The 20,078-nt window shown below is 44.9% G+C and overlaps 1 protein-coding gene across 1 annotated transcript in view; it reads left to right on the top strand.

Annotated features, from left to right (window-relative positions):
- LRWD1 (leucine rich repeats and WD repeat domain containing 1) overlaps positions 1 to 20,078 on the top strand; it is a 42,563-nt gene that overhangs the window by 1,844 nt on the left and 20,641 nt on the right. Inside the window, exons 2-8 of the mRNA XM_083172190.1 lie at positions 6,406 to 6,566; positions 7,790 to 8,024; positions 9,199 to 9,318; positions 13,378 to 13,530; positions 14,805 to 14,909; positions 17,243 to 17,611; positions 19,007 to 19,133. Of these exons, the coding sequence (XP_083028316.1) occupies positions 6,487 to 6,566; positions 7,790 to 8,024; positions 9,199 to 9,318; positions 13,378 to 13,530; positions 14,805 to 14,909; positions 17,243 to 17,611; positions 19,007 to 19,133 (1,189 nt within the window). The 5' untranslated portion in view covers positions 6,406 to 6,486. The remainder of the gene's footprint in view (positions 1 to 6,405; positions 6,567 to 7,789; positions 8,025 to 9,198; positions 9,319 to 13,377; positions 13,531 to 14,804; positions 14,910 to 17,242; positions 17,612 to 19,006; positions 19,134 to 20,078) is intronic.

The following is a 20,078-nucleotide window of genomic DNA, read 5'->3' as shown; positions in this document are numbered from 1 at the left end:
GGCTGCTGTGTCTGTGTCAGGGAAACTTCCTAGGTTCGTTGGAGGCTGTCTGACTTTCTCTCTGCTTCCCTCCCTCTCCCTCTCTATGGTTGCTGTAGCTGCTAGGCAACAGGGCCCACTGCTAGTTCTGATTGGCTCTCCCTGACTCAGAGAGCCAATCAGAGCACAAACCTCACCCTGCAGCACCAGTCACTAGTCAGTCACTCAAACAGCAGCAAATTTCACAGACACACTGAGCTCTGGAGGATTCAGAGAGGAGGAGAAGTCACTGAATGTTATACCCAGGCCTGTAAGTGTGGCGGTACGGGGTGGTACGGCGTACCGCTAAGATATATTTTGCCGGTACCCCGTACCGCCATAAAACTGAACGGAAACGCGATCACTGCGCATGCGCAGGATCGCGTGCCTGCCGCAGCGCAGAGGACTGTCTGCGGCAGAAGAGGAAGAGAACTTGAATGCAGCGCCGGCGCCACGCAGCCCGACCATGCAGGACCGTGGACGGGTGTAAGCTGTGGAATCCGCTGGCTCTGGCAGCAGCTGCCACTGTCTCCGGGAGGACGGCGCGACACGTGACAGGGCGCCCAGTGCGTGCAGGCAGTGGGTAAGTTCTCTCTTACGCTCCTCTGTCTCCAATAGCTGCCTGTCATTTGCTTTAACTAGTCGGCTGGGGGCTGCTGTTGCTGGTCAGTCATCAGCCTGGATATATGTAAATTAATGTGACTACGCTATCTGGCACTATAGGGCATATCTGCCACTGTGGGGGTATACCTGGCACTGTGGGGGCATATCTGGCACTGTGGGGGCATACCTGTGGCACTGTGGGGCATATGTGTGGCACTGTGGGGGCATACCTGTTGCACTGTTGGGGCATATGTGTGGCACTGTGGAGGCATACCTGTGGCACTGTGTGGGCATATCTGGCACTGTGGGGGCATACTTAGCACTGTGGGGGCATATGTGTGGCACTGTGGGGGCATATGTGTGGCACTGTGGGGCATATCTGGCACTGGGGGTATATCTGGCACTGTGGGGGCATATCTGGCACTGTGGGGCATATGTGTGGCACTGTGGGGGCATTTCTGGCACTGGGGGGGCATATATGTGTGGCACTGCGGGGGCATATCTGGTACTGTGGGGGCATATGTGTGGCACTGCAGGGGCATATCTGGTACTGTGGGGGCATACCTGTGGCACTGTGGGGCATATCTGGTACTGTGAGGGCATACCTGTGGCACTGTGGGGCATATGTGTGGCACTGTGGGGCATATGAGTGGCACTGTGGGGGCATACTTAGCACTGTGGGGGCATATGTGTGGCACTGTAGGGGCATATCTGGCCCTGGGGGCATACCTAGCACTGTGGGGGCATATCTGGCATTGTGGGGGCATATTAGTAATGGGCATCAGTTGTGCGGTGCAATGAGCATTATGGTGTGGGGCATAATGTGTAACGGGCATTATGGTGTGGGGCATATGTATTGGGTGTGTGACGCCTAACAGGCATTACTGTGTAAATTTTGTCCGCACGCCTTAGGCACGTAATATCTCTGTAGTTTATCTGTTCATGTTCTAATGCTTTGTCATGTAGCCCCTCCCCCTAGTGTCATGACCACGCCCCTGACCACGCCCATTTTTTGGGGGGGATGCGCACCTTCGGTGCGCAGGACAGTACCACTATGACATTTTTTCTACTTGCACCACTGGTTATACCAGCTCAGGCAAGCTATAATAATAATAGTAATAATAATAATAATAATAATAATAATAGGTACACAATACAACTAGCTACAGATATTTGTGAATGTCAGTCACATACAACACTCATTAATAAGGTGCATTAGTATTACCAGGCAGCAACCACTATATGATCATCAGTGAAGTGTTGGTCAGAGTTTGTCTGTTTCTGTGAATATAGTGAGATAGTGAGGAACAATATACACAGTCCTGGGGTACCAGTGGAATGAACCAAGATAAAGGTGCCCATACACTGCTGTGACGTCTCGGAGCAGTGTACGGACACAGGACAGCCTGCAGGCTGCAGGGACCTTCCCGGCGGCAGGAACGCATGCGATCCGATGTGATAGATTGCATGCATCCCTGCTTCCCACCCGCCTCACCGCCAGGAGGAACGGGTGGCTGCCTGCCGGTCTGAGCACCTGGTCGGGTCCGATGCGCACGGGACCCAACAGCATGTCAGGGAGAGGCGATTTGGTCCGATTTAAGGGGTCGATTAGTCGCAATTGGCCACAATCGGACCAAATCGCCTCAGTGTAGGGGCACCTTAACTGTTTTTATATATAGTGAACTATTTTTTATATTACGTGACCTTGTCGCTAGCGATTGGTCGCTCAGTGACCGAATTGCTGGTTATCAGTATTTTACTGGGGACCAGTGATTCTAGCAAGTTCCAGCGACCGTCGCTGGGCTGCGGTGGGAGCGCACACACGGCGAAGGTCGCTAGGTATCACCGGCAATATGGTCACTGAGCGACCATATAGCTGACGATGGAAGCTAGAATCGCCTAGTGTGTAGCATTATAGTGGTGCCCCCACAGATCCTGGCACCCTAGGCAGCTGCCTAATGGTAGAGCCAGCCCTGCTTATTGCAATATTTATCTCACCATATAAATGATGTGATGACCACTATACCGTCATCTCCCTTATTTGTGTGTGTGTGTAGTTACACTTGCCTTAATAAATAGACATTTTCCTATCTGGAAAAATAGTGAAACCTAAAACGAGTTAGTTTACAATTTATCTAATTTTATTACATTTTGATTACTTGCTCTTAAAGTGTTAATAATGTATACACAATTAATATACTACTTCATCATTGGGCATTGTGTGAATAATATATATGTATATTATACACACAATGTCCAATGATAAAGTAATATGTTGCTCAGAGCCTGGGCCCTGCCACCAAACTCAATTACTACCTTACAAATGGCAATACAGGCTTTTGTGCATGCACTAGTCATATAACTAGTTTTCACCATCGAATACTTTTGATTCGATGGTTAGTTACCATCGCATCGAAAGTTTCAATGGTGGAAGCACTGCCATCATTTGATGGTTGGCTTCCGATGTCCATCCCTAGCCCGGACCTGTGACCTCCTCCCTGCACTGATCCTCTTCCGGGTGCAGGGAGGAGGAGAGCCCGGCGCAGCAGCAGCAGTGCCGGGTGTGGGAGGGAGGGGGGAGCCGCCGGGACCTGCTGGGACCCGGCGACTCTCACCGCAAAGGACAGCTCTTAACGCAAGTGCTGTCCTTTGCTATAATTATCACATATGTTAGAACATATGCGATAATTATAAATGCGATTGGCGGCGAAGGGGGGCAGAGATTCTTAGAAAATCTCCCCCATAATGTATAATCCAATGTCCATCCAGTTTCCCTTGAAATCTAGAACACTCCTGATCATGCCCAAACACAGAGTGATTGAATAAATGATCAGAGGGTAAAGATGGGTCTTTTAAGGATTGCAAATCATATACCACATCATTGCCACATCGTTCATCGTGTCTACATGATGTGACTATAATCATGCACAACAGGTCGTTCATCTTTCTGCCTGCTGAAGGGATCAGCAGGCTTAATGAACGACCGGCTGGCACCCACATTGGATCGTGATCATGCCCACACACGCAAAGTTTTTAAACGATTGGTCGTTCTGATAGGCCAGAAACGGACATATTGTTTAAAAATCTTACCGGTTGTGGGCACCTTTACACTTGTGAGCACAAATATATGGCAACGGTAGCATCTGCATTACCCAGGGAGTTTAGAATAATAAGCCTTAATAAAAGAAACAATCCTACAAATATTTATTTATTTGCCCCAGGGGAGGGAGAGAATGGTATAAATCAGTTGCAGTTTGTGGTGTTTATTTTAAGGGTTTTATGTTTACAAAAATAATAATTTTACAGCAAATAGTATATATAGATCTATATACAGTATACAGAAATATATAATTTTGGTGGAGTTGTAATCTTTACCAGATTAGCATATTGGCCCTCATTCTGGTTGACTGCAAGGCAGCGGTATTTTGCTGCTTTGCGAGCCAAGTAACGTTGGTCGCTGGGCGTGCGAATGCCCGCCCCCCGATAGACGCCGAATGTCCCCGCCGCACTGCCTATGGATGTTTTACATAAATATCCATGCTCGCGTGCAGGCCCGAAATCATTCGCCAACAGTGGAATGATTTTTGATACGCTCACTGATCTAAGTCACTCTCTGGTGCCTTCGATTAGCGGCGCCCAGCTCCACATCCGGTGATATCATGATTAGCTGCCCACCCCTGGGAGGCGCCCAGCATTTTCTTCCATTCTTCATTAACGTCACCAGCCCCCCCCCCCCCCGCCCCCCCTGACTGCGTGCTCTTCGGAGACTATGCAAGTGAAGTGTCCACAGGCACCCGCAGTGAATACCTGCACATGCACATAAGCGATTTTGCACATACACTGGCTGTCAGCATCGGTCCCCGTTGCGAACTCTCAATGGGGCAAAGCAACCAGAATAAGGGCCATTATGTACACAAGGGTGTGTCTGCTATGGAGCCATGGTCTGTAAAGCTTTGAGTTCCTGATTTACTATTGTCCAGACATTACAATCACGTAAGATGTTCATTTTACACCTGGGCTACAAATGTCTGATCACCCCCTATGGTGGTAATTTGGGCTACAATAGAGGTCATTGTACAGTAGATGTGTAAAAAACAAGGAGAATTGATGGCAAAACAATAAGAATAAAAGAGACTGATACAACTAAAAGAAAGAAGCAGGGCAAATACTAAGCCGTTTATTGTATGCAAAATACAGTATGTGGTATTATTATTGTAAATTGTATTGAGCACCTGACCGGACGCATGGCATACAAAGCCATGCACTTGTAATAAGAATAATTATAATAAGCTTGAATTAGCACCTCTCCCACCTGCCCAGGGGCGTTTTTTAGTGTGGGTCTATGGCATTTATAAACTGCCTATTTGGAAAGCCATTATGATGGTAAGTTCTTGTATACAGTTTGTCAGTTTTGGTGATTAAATAGGGAGACACATATGACAAGGTCGACATGAGTTTTATTTTTTGTTCTTAATTCACCATCCATGTCGGTATAGAGGGAGAATAGCCGAAGCTTGGCGAGCGAAGCGTTACAGTTGTCGACATTGACACCAAAAACGGTAAAAACTCATGTCGACCTTTTCATTTCTCTAGCTTTTTCATGTCGACATTTTGACTCTTGATCTTTCCTAAATCGACCTATTGTATGTCAACCTTTTGGGGTCGACCTATAATCTATATATATATGTCTAGTGTCCATGCGAAACACTGCCATCTGTTGGCAGCAAGTGAAACTACAAACTCTACAAAATAGTGTGACCCAGAAGGCGCTGTCTAGAATCAATGATGACCAATATCAAGTGTTCTCCCATGAAGACACTATGGAGCCACACTGACCTTGATGTTGGTCCCTATATGCATATCAAGGTTTCTTTGCATTCAGATACACGTCATCCACTCTGAGAGACCCTTTGCAGTTTACTGACCTAATGCTGCCATACACTTGTGAGATATTGCATGCAATCATTAGATATCCACCACATCTGGCCAATAAATCGAATGATTGCCTGCGTTTTTAAGGGACCATTTGGCACGTCGTTGAATGTCGCGTCGATAGATCTTATGTTCTGCACATAATATCTACCGAATTGCGGGAGCGATCGCATGTGGTTTTTAACCACATGCGATTGCTGAAATGCAGTCTGCGGGTGGGGGGCAGAGGGAACTCTTTCGGTGGCATGGGGTTTCGGGAGAGGGGGCCAGAGGGACCATTGGTGGCGTGGCAGAGGGCGGCGGAGTAGCTTAGTGCTAGAAGTAGCACTAGTGGGGGTCAGCGGTGGCGGCAGAATTGTTTAAAACACTGGGCATCCCTCTGACTGGCTGAGCTCTCAGCCAATCAGAGGGCTGCCCAGTGTTTTAAACAATTCTGCCACCACCGCTGACCCCTGACGCCCCCTATCGCTACTTCTAGGGCTACGCTACTCTGCTGTCCTTTGCCCGCCCTCTTCCAGCACCCGATGTGCCATCTCAAGATGGCATGCGACATCGGGTGCTGAAAGGGGGCTCTTTCTAATAATCCTCACCCAGTTTGGGACACGGAGCTCTAAGAATAGGAAGGATTTTACAAACAATGTAGATTTAACATTGCTATTTAAGGTTTGGGATATAATATTTTAGTTAAGCCTAGTTACTTTATGTGCCAGATGTCATTTTAAGTTAAATAGAGGTTTTTTTTCTTATCTTTAATTTATCTTCCATGATATATAAGTTGTTCCTCATATGATATATATATATATATTTTTTGCAGCCCAATATAATTATGATTTTTTTTAAACATTTTACTAGGTTCTTGCTGATGTAAAAACCTAAGGAAGAGCCAAAGGTCTTATTTTGCTTTTCTTTGGAGAAAAGTTGCAGAACTCTGCGATGGCCAAACTAACCAAAGACATTCTGCTGAAGAAAGGACTCCCTAAATCGAACAATCTGAAGGACCTGAAGACCCTCAAGTATGTTTTGTTTTTTTGTTGTTTGTTTGTTTTTCAGATCAATAAAGATTTACTGTTTTTGTATGTGTGTGCAGAGAATAGTGACAAACCTCTGTATGCATATAGGATTTTGCTACTTGTAAACTGTTGTGTATCCATGCATTTTACTAATTAAATATTGTATCAGATTATTAACCCTACTTTGTTTTCTGGATACGTGAAAATGTAAAACATGCAGATAATAAGTTGTTATTGTATTATTCTATTGAATTGCAGTATGCAGTGATTTTAATCCTGTCTGGTGGTGGGCGCGATTCAAGCGTTTTGTATCCCTACTGCCATTAGATAACAGCCGACAGAGCAATTCAAGTGTTGCCCTATTCATGCATGGTGTCGGTGCTGACATTACTGGTATGATGTTCAGTGTGTATCCTCAATTGCGCTCTCCAGCAGTGTGCTAAGATCTCTTCTGGTTGGCTGAGCTACACAGCCATTCAGATGATGTAATGTACAATCTGAGCATCGTATGGTACATCATGCCGTCGTACCATTGCAGCATGCAGTGCGTACACTCAGGGGGTTATTTTGGTTCATTCGCTCCCCATTGTGGGGGAGCGATGTTTTGCATCTGCGCATGGCGAGTCTTGCATATCAACCAGAATAACCCCCTCAGTGCAATATGTTGGCCCATCGACCAGCCGATTTTCTCGGAACACATCTTTCTAATGTGTACCTAGCCTTAAAGTGTGCACCCAGCTTTACATGCGATTTGTAAAGTACAGGATAGCTTGCTATGGTATGGATGCACAATCGCTATATTGGTTTAGAGGCTATGCCAGCGGTTCCCACCCTGGGGTGCCTTGGGACACTTGCAGGGGGTGCCTTGGCTTGGTGGTCCATGAGTATTTCAAATTCATATTGGTCAGTATAGTAGGTAAAACCAGTGCTTGTAGCTTCCCATAATAAAATATGTGGACAGGCTAAAGTGAATCCTGTTCCGTACCACATAACTAACCCTAAGGATGACATAAACACAATTGACTTCATTTATTATTTTTACTGGGTGCCATGAAAAGAATTCTGATACTGTAAGGTGCCGTGATTCAAAAAAGTTTGGGAACCCCTGGACTATGCTATAGCTAGCGTAAGAAATATAGGTGGGGAGTGTCGCTGTTCTGTTTTGTTCTGATATTTATATGTTTGAATCGTGTTTTATATTTATGATTATTTTTGCTTTCCTGCAGCTTGACAAAAATGCAGCTGGAAACAAAAGATATTGACCCAAAACTATTTTCTCAAATGCTGAATCTTCAGGAGCTGGACATCTCTGACAACTGTCTGTCTGAAATTCCAGCAAAGCTCGGTCTTCCTAATCTCAAGGTTCTGAACTTCAGCGACAATCAGGTTGAAGATGTGACTGTTTTGCAGCAGTTCCCCAGTCTGGAAGAGGTTATGTATGAGGAGAATCTCTACCTGACAGTAAGTGCTAATACACTATTTGTAACCTGGATATAAGCAATCTGTTCAATACTGCCGGCGCTGACATTGTTGCAGTGTAATATATTATCGGTCAGAACTCACTTGCTTAGACTAGTCATGTGACTAACTAATGAAATGACGATAGTGAATGTGTGGGTTTCTTCCAGGTGCTCCGGATTCCACCCACACTCCAAAAACATACTAGTTGATTCATTATATATTAATTATATTCTGTATATATTATATATTATTAAAAATATTGCTTAAAACCTGGACTGTTAGGGTGCCTTGAGGATTATGTTTGGATTGTAAACTCCAAGGGGCAGGGACTGATAGGAATCACTGAAATATGTGGCAAGACTTAATGTCACCCGAGTTCAGCGGCAGTGTGAGCTGTCTGCCGAACTCCGACGTTTTTTAAAGGGGAATAAACCACTTGAGTGGTATGCCCGGGCTGTTCTGGAAAATTTCTGGGCATACCACTAAAATGAAGGTGTGCGCCAGTGGTGTCCAGGTGTGCACCACTGGCGCATCACCTGTCTAGGCACCCCTCCCCCCAGTGGCCGCTCTGCTCTCCCCTCCCATCAATCCCCCTCAGCTCCGGCGATTGTATGCCGGAGCTCCCCTGCCCCCGCCGCGATTAGTTCTAGTAATAAGCAGGTGGCAGGCTGGGATGTTCGGCGCAGCTAGGGGGGGGACTCAGGATTTTGGGCGCCCGATTCCTCCCGAGCCGCCCAGAACATCCCTGAGCCTGCCACCCATTATGATCAGCGGCAGGGCACAGGAGCTCCGGCGTATGGCGCCGGAGCAGAGATGAGGGAGAGATGCAGGGGGGGGGGGGTCACAACTCTGTGGTGGGTTTTGCTGGTGGGTAGGTTTGTCCTGCCCCAGCAAAACCCACCACTCAAGGGGTTAACTTACAAGGCATGGTTTTGCCTTGTAAATGAATTCCCCTTTAAAAAAACGTCCAAGTTCGGCGGACAGCTCACACTGCCGCTTAACTCGAGCGGCATTAAATCTCGCACATTATGTGTAAAGTGTTGCCATATATATTTTCTCTATATAAATAACTTATAATAACTTAATGACCTATAGATGTGTTGGCCACAATGGAGTGATATTAAGATAATGTTGGTGTGACTGTAACGTGTTGATTTCTTTGTATTTCCCCTAGATCAGTGATAACTACAAAGTTTGTTGCCTTCTACCTAAGCTGCAGCGACTGAATAACAAATCTATAACCTCATGGGCCAATCACATTAGGTTTGTCAACCACAGAGAGCTGACCAACAGGGTAAGTGCACAAAATACATGATCAGTAATGACATAGTTACTGGGGATCAGTTGCAAATCAATGATTTTATAAACGGGGGAAATTCAGGGGAGTTATTCAGTAGTCCCTGAAAGCCGTCACTATTGGGATTTTTGTCACTGCCCAGAGGGGGAAAAAATCTCTAATAAGTGCCATTTTTGTGCGGCCATAATCACATGGATCTGGGAACTTTTCCAGAATCCTCTGTGTTTTTGCATAAAATTTAAACAGGCACTTTTTTTTGTCAGCAGTTTGTTTCCCTCCTTTTATTATATTATAAACATGATCTTATCAGAATCCTATTTGCAACAGGGGAAATAGCGGTGACCGCCTATTCCATTCTGCCTTTTACGACAGCATTCAAAGGGCAGACCGACAGAACGGGCCCGACATTAAAAGCTGTCGGGCCATTTTTTGTCGATTTCGGCCGTGAATCGTCGGGATCGCGGCCGAATATCGACGATCCGCTGACACGCCCCCTTTTCGTCGATCGGCAGGCGGGCCATTGAATTGCACCTGGCTATCTGCAGTCAAACAAAACGAAAACGGGCCAGGGTTACGGCTGTCTGGACGGATCGACAGTCGTGACCCGGGGATCGAATACCACCCATAATCTGATTGGTTGCTATGGGCAACATCTCATCTTCAATAGAATTCACATCTTTGTAAATTTACCCCAAAAACTCTTGTCAGGCATTCCCAACCTGAAGGCACACACCTAAAGATTTAACTGTATAATTGTCTGGTTGGTACAAAAATCTGGTAATGTATGGGAGTCATTGACATTCAACCATTTGCACCCAAATCCTTTAAAGCATACAAGTCATTCCGATAAATTGGATAAAGCCATTTGATTTCACAAATGTATCCATATAATTGCTTATATTCGTTTTCTACAATTTAAGTGCGAATGGTTCATGGTCATTTGCTCCTATACACGGCCAGATTTATGTTCCACCGGTCAGATTGGATAGAAAGGTGTGTATCCATCTAAACAGTATTGATATTGGTGATATCCAGGCTTCAGCACAGATGGTCAAGTCAAACTGAGGTACTAAGTAAATCACCTGTTGCACTATAAGATATATCAGAAGTGCTGTGCATGGTTATATATATGAACAAAGACACAGCAGACTATTGTGATAGATCTGCATGTGCCTATTGATATTGAAGAGACATAAGTTGCATCAGTACTTCATATGCCCAATGATTAGAAGCAACACAGTTTTTTTGTTTCTTTGTTGCTACACCCATATATAACCATTTACATCCGTAGCATCATACCGACTTGCAATGATATGTGCAGATATAGGGCCCACAATTAAAAACCTACTTATGGTTTCATGTTCGAAACACACTGCGTTGAGCAGACCTACACCTATATCTATATAAGAGGACGGCCCAGACCAGAAGTTTAATTCTACCATAAAACCAGTTGATCAATGCAGCTTATGACCAAATAAATTATATATCTGCGATTACCTATATGAATATTAAAATCACTATAATACATTATCTAGCTTCTGCAGAACTCTGGTTGATTAAGATCCCTATATTCTATTATCCAGCCAGTATTGGTGAGATTTTTACCTATGCAACAAATGTTACCAATTTGACCACATACAGAGGCAGAAGTATCCATGGATCTTAAGGTCTTTCCACTAACCCAGGGGTTCCCAATCTTTTTTGAATCACGGCACCCTAGAGTATCAAAAAATTTTCACGGCACCCCTAGGCCAAAAAAAAAAGCAGAATAAATATAACTTTAGGTAGATGGGTTTATATGCGGTTCTTAGGGTCAGTAATGTGGTAAAGGGAAGGATATGCTTCGGTTTGTCCACATTTAACACCTTGAGTGGTGGGTTTTGCTGGGGCAGGACAAACCTACCAGGGCAGGATTGTCCTGCCCCAGCAAAACCCACCACAGATCATAAGAAGCCGCCGCCCCCCCTCAATTCATCTCCCCTGCCGCCCATGCCCAGCCGCCTGTCATCACACAGGCTGCAGGCTCGGGGATGTTTTGCGGCAGCTCGGGAGGACTCGGGTGCCTGAACTCTCCCGAGTCCCCCCAGTCCGCCCCGAACATCCCCAAGCCTGCCGCCCACGTCACTACAGTATGTGACTGGCGGCATAAAAAATTTCCAGGCATACCACTCAAGTGGTTAAGGATTGGCAGCCACCAGCACTGGTTTTGCTCATAAATAATTAACCATAAATAATTTGAATTGGTCCTGGCTCACCAACCTGGGGCATCCCTGCAAGTGTCCCGAGGCACCCCAGGGAGCCACGGCACACAGTTTGGGGACCACTGTACTAACCATTGAAAGTGAAACATAGCCTTTCATACATTTCGTGTGATACAACTATAGGCAGTTTAATAAACTCCGTACAACTTTGAGGCATTATCTCGACCAAAAATAATTTTGCTGGGAAGCAAGTACACTGTATAAATAAAATCCACTTACTAGAGTGATTTATTTGGGATGCAGTTTAAATCCCGGCGGTCGGGATCCCGGCGTTCAGAATCCCAACGCCGAAATCCCGACACTTTCTCCCCCCGTGGGTGTCTACGACGCCCTCGGAGGGAGAATAAATTAGCGTGCCCAGCGCAGCGAGGCACCGCCCCCTCCTCCCCCCCCCCTTGTCGGGATTTCGGCGTTCGGGATTCCAGCGTCGGGATTTTGAACGCCGCGATCCCGACCGCCGGCTTTTCATGCCGAATCCATTTATTTGACTAAGAAAAAAGCACAATCAAACGCCCACGTCAGTTAGTTTTTAATCACATCCCCATTGTGTTTGTTCCGCTTATTGTGTGTTTTTAATACATCACATTAAAAGTTTCATTTTATCTGTACAATTCTCTACCGGTGCCTCACACCGTGACAATTCTTTTTCTTTCCATATGTACTATTCCAAATGTTGTCCAGTGATAGCACACCCCCACAAATTCACTAAAAGAATCAATCTAGTGATCAATTAAAAATAAAATTGGGGGGCCCTATATGACCATACTTCAAATAGCTAATATTTCCGTCTTGTGCAATTGTTTCTCTGTTAAAAGAAAACAAGTGACCTACGGTCACACAGTAGCGCTGGTATGATTGGTGGTCAGTTACAGATTATTATTATATGAGTCAGCTGCAGCCACCTTTCAGAGGGATTGTGTACCTCTATATATTAGCAGTGAAGTGGTGTAGTAGCAGCAATAAGCTGATACCACTAGGTGGCGTTGCCTGTGAGATATTATTTGAGAAAAGCAGCACCACCTAGTGGTATCAGCTTATTGCTGCTACTACACCACTCCACTGTTTCTCTGTTACTCTTTCTCTGAACGGATTCAGTATTGAATCCCGGCGTTCAAAATCCCGACGCCGGAATCCCGACCGCCGAAATCCCGACAAGGGGGGGACGTGGATCGCCCCCCCTTGCGGGCTCACTGCGCTCGCCACGCAGCTGGCCCGGTGCCTCGCTACGCTCGGCACACTAATTTATTCTCCCTCCAGGGGTGTCGTGGACACCCCCGAAGGGAGAAAGTGTCGGGATTTCGGAGGTCGGGATTCTGAACGCCGGGATCCCGACCGCCGGGATCTTAACTGCATCCCCTCTGAACGGGTATCGACCCGTGTCCCATCCAATGCACTGTAAAGGTGCAGCTGGGAGATGCTGACATCTCCCAGCCCCGCCTCCCAATTACATCACTCACCCGGCTTTATGCTGGGTCAGGCAGCTAGTGTGAAAGCGCTTGTAAGCCAGGACGCAGCCGGAATTTTGGACCTGGCTTGCAAGAGCTTTCCATTGTGAAAGGGGTATTAGTGTGCCTTGAAGACAGAGGTTGTAAAACTCAGTACATTTGGCAGATAATATAGATTGTAAACTCCAGGGGCAGGGTCTGATGGGAATCGCCAAAATATTCTCTGAAAAGTGTTGCCGAAAATATATATATATATTTATATAAATAATAATTGTTTATAATAACGTAATGACGTATTGATGTGATAGTCTTCCTGTATTCAGTGTACTTCTACTTGTTATTATGTATAGGTTGAATCCTACTGGGAAAAGAACTACAAAGACAAACTACCGGATGAGCCTTCTCCTGCAATGATCAAATCTGTTAGTAAAGAGTTTCTAAAATCTGTTGGGAATCAAATAAAGTACGGACCAAATTCGCTGAAAGACTTCACCAAGTGGAAAGTAAGCAATATTGTGCTACATCTAGCCTGTCACGTGTCCCCTCAAAGGCCCTTATTCTGATTAAGTCGGACGGCTGCATGTTTGGTCGGACGACCGATGTATTGTGTTTGCGCATGTGCAGAGGCATTTCTGTGCATGTGCGAACGCCTCACACGTTCGAACAAGGCGTGAATTCCATGCAGAAAAGGATCGTACGGACCCATCCGAGCAGGGGGTGGAGAGGGGCGTGAAGGGCTGTTTGGGCTCATTACCATATGCGTACGCCCGCGTTTCATGGGCGGTCCCTTGAAGATGCTATGTGTACGTATGGTAATCCAGCCGTGATGCACGTGTGGGGGGTGGACCGCTGACCTAGCCGAATGTCAGCTGCCCGCCCATATCCCTGATTTCACACGGAAAAATGTCCAAGTGTTCTGGAGCACTCGGAGCTGTCTGACCGCTCGGTCCATCATTCGATGGTCGGCGACCATCGGAGGATGGGGGAGGTTCCCACAGATGGGGAAGGTGTTCACATGAAACATCCACTCACAGTCCATTCGTTCAGCGTCTTACCGCATTCGGACGGTCTGTGCGATCCGTACGGTAGGCGGGGCTAAGAACACTCGGTGGCCGTCCGAAATACGCATCCGACCAAGTCAACTAGAATAAAGGCCAATGTGTCACATTATATTGGTCACTGCCTTTTTGCGAGGTATTCTGTCCTTTATATATTACTTAGAAGCATATTAATCAAACTTTCTGTAATGGAGGAGTCAAAGTTTTGCCCACAGTGACCAATCAGGTCAGAGCTATTATTTATCTAGTACAGAGATGGTATTCAACTGAGAATAAAAGTAATGTATAGCTACTTTAAATGTTAGAGGGTGGCCCGAAGTGGCCCTGAAGTGTTTAATTGATCTAGTACATTTAGTTGCCGGCGATCTTTGCCCAATCAGATTTGCACTTTATGACGGTGAGATCTTGCATACAAATGTTCGATAACCCTTAGTCGTTTTTGTGTGAATTGTTTGGTTGAAGAATGTGAGTTGGAGTGCCGTTGCCAGCGTTTAATGCCTCTTCAGGTGCCAGTTCCCACCCGTTTCCTTTATATAGAGTCTGATTGGTTTCTATTGGAAAATCCTCCACTCTTCCTCTTTAGAATGCTAGTTTGGTAAATCTCCCTTTAACCAGTATTATGTTTGAGTATGATGTGTAACTTTTTAATGGCTCTTTTATAGCCAACCAATGTGTGTAAGTTTGGACCTGTAATTAAGTCATATCCTTTACTTCTAAAGGTGCAAATAATAGCAGAAAACTTAATCTCATCCTTGTTGGGTGGAAAGAAAAATGGTAATGAAGCACAGCATGAGCGGGAGCCGGCAAATAATGATGCGGTAGAGGTGAGTATTGTTGTGTGTGCTTATTGTTTGCGTGCGGAGGGTGACTGAGTGCTTACACTGTGGGGGTTATTCTGGTTCACACACAAAGGCAAATTCACTCTCTAATGGACGAAACCATGTGCACTGCAGGTGTGGCAGATGTAACATGTGCAGAGAGAGAGAGTTAGATTTGGGTGAGTTATTTTGTTTCTGAACAGGGTAAATACTGGCTGCTTTATTTTTACACTGCAATATGGATATCAGTTTGAAGTACACCCCACCCAAATCTAACTCTCTCTGCACATGTTACATCAGCCCCACCTGCAGTGCACATGGTTTTGTCCATTAGAGAGAGAATTTGCCCTTGTGAGTGAACCAGAATAACCCCCTGTATACAAGGTTACAGTTGGCCATGTGGTCATTTATTTGGTTATGAGTATCAGCTGCATACTGCAGATGAATGGAAATGTTCTCATACATTCTTATATATCGTTGACTTGCATCACCTTACGCCAGAATAGGCAACATGGGATAGACCAGTAGAAGATGCTTGTTCACATAGTTCCCACACAGCGAATGTGGACGCATAACCTCATATGTGCTGTGTAGGAGATAGATCTCCTTACATATACTGCACTGCATTAAGGGGGATATGCAATCCTCTGCCGCTATTTCCAACAGGGGAAATAGCAGCGGGGCCATATTCAATGCAGTCTTTACTGACAGCATTGAAGAGGGATCACGGCAGAACCAGCCCGACTTTAAAAGCTGTCGAGCCCCTTCTGCCGATAACAGCCGTTGCTTGTCGCGATTCCGGACATATATTTACAATCCACGGCCGTTTTCATGGACAGGCCCCCTTTTTCGCTGATCGGCAGGCGGAACATTGAATCCCATCTGCCGATTTTGCTGTCGGGCAAACCGCAAACGGGCCAGGATCACGACTAACAGCCGTGATCCGGGATTGCATAACCCCCTATGTCTCTGATGTCTATTCCATTTTGGATCACTGTAGAAATGAAGATTCACATAACATCTCAAAAGAGTAACAAGATGTGAACTTGTTTCTATTTCATTACTTTTGTATGGAATTTGGGACTTTCACATCTATGATCACCTATATGCTATTGTATATGTTGCACTTCATTACACTGTTGTACACAATTAGGGTAATGCAGCATTAGCACTTACGGATAAAACTAAATGTCTTTCTGTATCTGGACATCTGCATTGATAGATATGTGCACGTATGTTTTATACGACTAATTACAGGGCTATTTTTCAGCAGGCTCCAGCAGGAACTGAGGCCCTTATTCTAGTTCACTCTTTCTGACAAGATATTTCTTAGATGGACAAAACCATGTGCACTGCAGGTGAGGCAGGTGTAACCCCCCCCCCCCCCCCCAAATCTAATTATCTCTGCACAAGTAACACCTGCCTCACCTGCAGTGCACGTGGTTTTGTCCATCTAAGAAATATTTTGTCAGAAAGAGTGAACTAGAATAAGGGCCTCAGTTCCTGCTGGAGCCTGCTGAAAAATAGCCCTGACTACACACATAGATTTTCAGATATGGGTTAAAGAATGAAGTTATGTTCAAGTACAATGTATGCCTTGTATTATACATCAATTTTCCAAATATTGGTAACACTGTTAAGGTCAAGTCTCTCTAAAGCTTGCATTCAAATTTGTAAAGCATAAATAGTGCAATTCTAATGCTGTGTACACACGGTTAGAAATAACATTTAGATTTAGATTAGATTATATAGTAAAAATAAAAATGTTTTAGCAGCATTCGATGCAGATTGTATCCCAATGGGCGTTCACGTTTAGTGGAAATGGTAATAAAAAATTGTCTTGCCAGTCAGGACTATAAAGTGGAAATCTAATCAAACGGCATATCGAATTCCACATCTAACCGTGTGTACACACCTTAAGACATACAGGATGAAATTTAATAGGATGAGAGATTCATAAAGTGAGAGATTTGGTAAGAAATCTCCAGTTTTTTAAAAGCGGCAATCATTTACACTTCAAAATCAAACTGGTTTTGCAGTGTAAATGATTGCCGCTTTTAAAAAACTGGAGATTTCTTACCAAATCTCTCACTTTCTGAATCTCTCATCCTATTACATTTCCCCCCACAGTACGGTGGCGGTAGCTGATTTGTAGCTATCCTATCCATTTAGCAGGTACTTTTTGAATTTGTGTTATCACCGGTTCATAGCAGCATTTCTGCCACAGAACGGCTGCCTCAAATGAGCCAAATACACTTTTCTGTTGATTGGTAAGACCGAAACATGCTGTTCCCTAATCACAATGTGGAAATGCTGTTTTTTTCTTATCCTACCCAAAGGCTCCTGTCACTCCCAATAAGAAAAAACGTGGCAATGAATCAGATTGTGAGGTCGGGACTCCTGCCAAAAGACTCCGTTCAAGTAATGCGCTAAACACTGCTCTGTCACCCAGGAGAGCAAACACACTGCAGGAACCCCAACGCGGAAATACACCAACAAAGGATAAACAGAAATGCACACCGGTCAAGGATAAACCAAGATGCTCGCCAATTAAGGACAGGCAGAAAAGTACACCAGTCAAGGAACGTGGTCACTGTGCTCTGGCAACACCTAAAAGAGTCAGCTTAAGGCTTACACCATCCAAACAAGAACAAGAGGAAGATCGAGCAGTATCTGTTGGAAACCAAAAGAAAAAAATTAAAAACAAAGTATGTTTGGTTGTGATAATTCCTGAACTGCTTTATATATAGACATATAATACACATATACTTCTACCCTGTACTGCTTTTATCTTCATTGGGAAGTACTTAGTATTCCATTGGGCAGTACTTAGTATTCCATTGGGCAGTACATAGTATTTCATTGGGCATTACTTAGTATTCCATTGGGCAGTACTTAGTTTTCCATTGGGCAGTACTTAGTATTCCATTGGACAGTACTTAGTATTCCATTGGGCAGTACTTAGTATTCCATTGGGCAGTACTTAGTATTCCATTGGGCAGTACATAGTATTTAATTGGGCAGTACTTAGTATTCCATTGGGCAGTATTTAGTATTCCATTGGGCAGTACTTAGTATTCCATTGGGCAGTACATAGTATTTCATTGAGCAGTACTTATTATTCCATTGGGCAGTACATAGTATTTCATTGGGCAGTACATAGTATTTCATTGGGCAGTACTTAGTATTCCATTGGGCAGTACATAGTATTTCATTGGGCAGTACTTAGTATTCCATTGGGCAGTACATAGTATTTCATTGGGCAGTACTTAGTATTCCATTGGGCAGTACATAGTATTTCATTGGGCAGTACTTATTATTCCATTGGGCAGTCTACTACCAGCTACTGTCCATTCAGCTCTTGTTACAGGCTTCCGTATTGCATAGGCAGGAGGCCTTAGTCGGAATCCGGATGACAGGTCGACATTTACAAAAGGTCAACATGATTTTTTAGGTTAGCATCATTTGGTCGATATGGCTTTCAGTCAACAGGGACATTAGGTTGACACAAGCATTAGGTCGACATGGGCAATGGCTCATTGCGCTCGCCATTCTTCGGGCACACTATTCTACTCTCCCTCCACACCCTGTTGGATTGTAGGGCGTGAAATACCGCCTGTCGGCTCAAAAAGTGAAAAAAACCATGTCAACATTTTGACTGTTGACCTTGCCCATGTCGACCTAATGACACTGTTGACCTATAGCCATGTCAACCTCCAGTGGTCGACCTTCCTTTGGTCGACCTAGTAGCTGTATAACGATTTAAATTTTTTTCAGTGATTTTTTTATTTTCTTTTTTTTTGGACTTTTCCATGCTTTAGCATCCACGCGGACTCCAATTGAGTGCTCAAAGCATGGTGTGAGTATGTGCTGCAATTATTAGGGGTCCGTGTTGCCATTGACACCCAAAAATCCTTGAAAAACTCATCTTTTCAAATTTCGACCTTTTTCTTTTGTCGGCCTTTTGTTCATGTCGACGTAGTAGAGACAAAACCCCATGTCGACCTTTTGACTGTCGACCTAATGCTTGCAGAGCTAGTGACCATATCCCATTTATTACTGTGTACTTGCATTGAAGTTTAATCTATCTGCTTTATCCACAGAAACAGCTTGATTTGGAACCACTTCATTTCCTTCAGTCTCACAGTAGAGATAATGACTCTGGTGACTTCCGCACCCAGTTATGGTCCTGTGCTTTTGAACCTCGTCTGGACTCTCTGTCAAGTAAAGGTAAGCCTTTGTACAAGACCAGTGTCCAAATTGTAAGCGCACATGTAAAGATGTGGCAAAAACTGGGGGCTCGATTCTGGTTCACTCGCAAAAGCAAATTCTCTTTAATGGACAAAACCATGTGCACTGCAGGTGGGGCTGATGTAACATGTGCAGAGAGAGTTAGATTTGGCGGTTATTTTGTTTCTGTGCAGTACAAATACTGGCTGCTTTATTTTTACACTGCAATATAGATATCAGTTTGAAGCACACACCCCACCCAAATGTAACTCTCTCTCTGCACATGTTACATCTGCCCCACCTGCAGTGCACATGGTTTTGTCCATTAAAGAGAATTTGCTTTTGCAAAAGAACCAGAATCAGGGCCTGTGTCCACATTAGCCACACACATTTGCCAACATGTCCACAGAGTTGTTTTGTCTGACTGACAAATGCTGATTTAAGTTGGGCCAGTGTGATACCAACCTTCTGATGGCATGTGCTGAGGTAGCGTCTATACGCAGATGTCTGCCAGCTCTATGGTGGATGGTGCCAGCCATTTATATATAAGAGAATCCGTAAATTGTGCTCGTCCCCCCGTCCGTGTCCCCCTCCCCTCCGGCTCTGCTTATTGGAGAAGTCAATCCAATGTTAACTTTTGAAAGGTAAATAAGCTCTCTGTCCCCTCCTGTCTACAGGTGTATATAGGTCATATTCTAAAATATACTATTTGTTTGTGGACATGGGAATGTTTAACCCCTTCCCGACATTTGACGTACATTTACGTCATGGTCGGGATGTACTTCCCGACACATGGCATAAATGTACGTCATGCCATTAAACTGTCACCGCGTCTATAGACGCGGTGACAGAGGGACGATGTCTGCTGTCCCTGACAGCAGACATCTTCCCTCATTGCCCAGGGGGGGCAGTGATGCCCCCACCCATCGGCGATCGCTGTGATTG

The sequence above is a fragment of the Crinia signifera genome, chromosome 2, assembly GCF_055691185.1.
Source record: "Crinia signifera chromosome 2, ASM5569118v1, whole genome shotgun sequence".
In the NCBI taxonomy this organism is placed as follows: Eukaryota; Metazoa; Chordata; class Amphibia; order Anura; family Myobatrachidae; genus Crinia; species Crinia signifera.
Note: the sequence above shows the minus strand (reverse complement) of the source record. Positions and strands in the feature narration are given on the sequence as shown.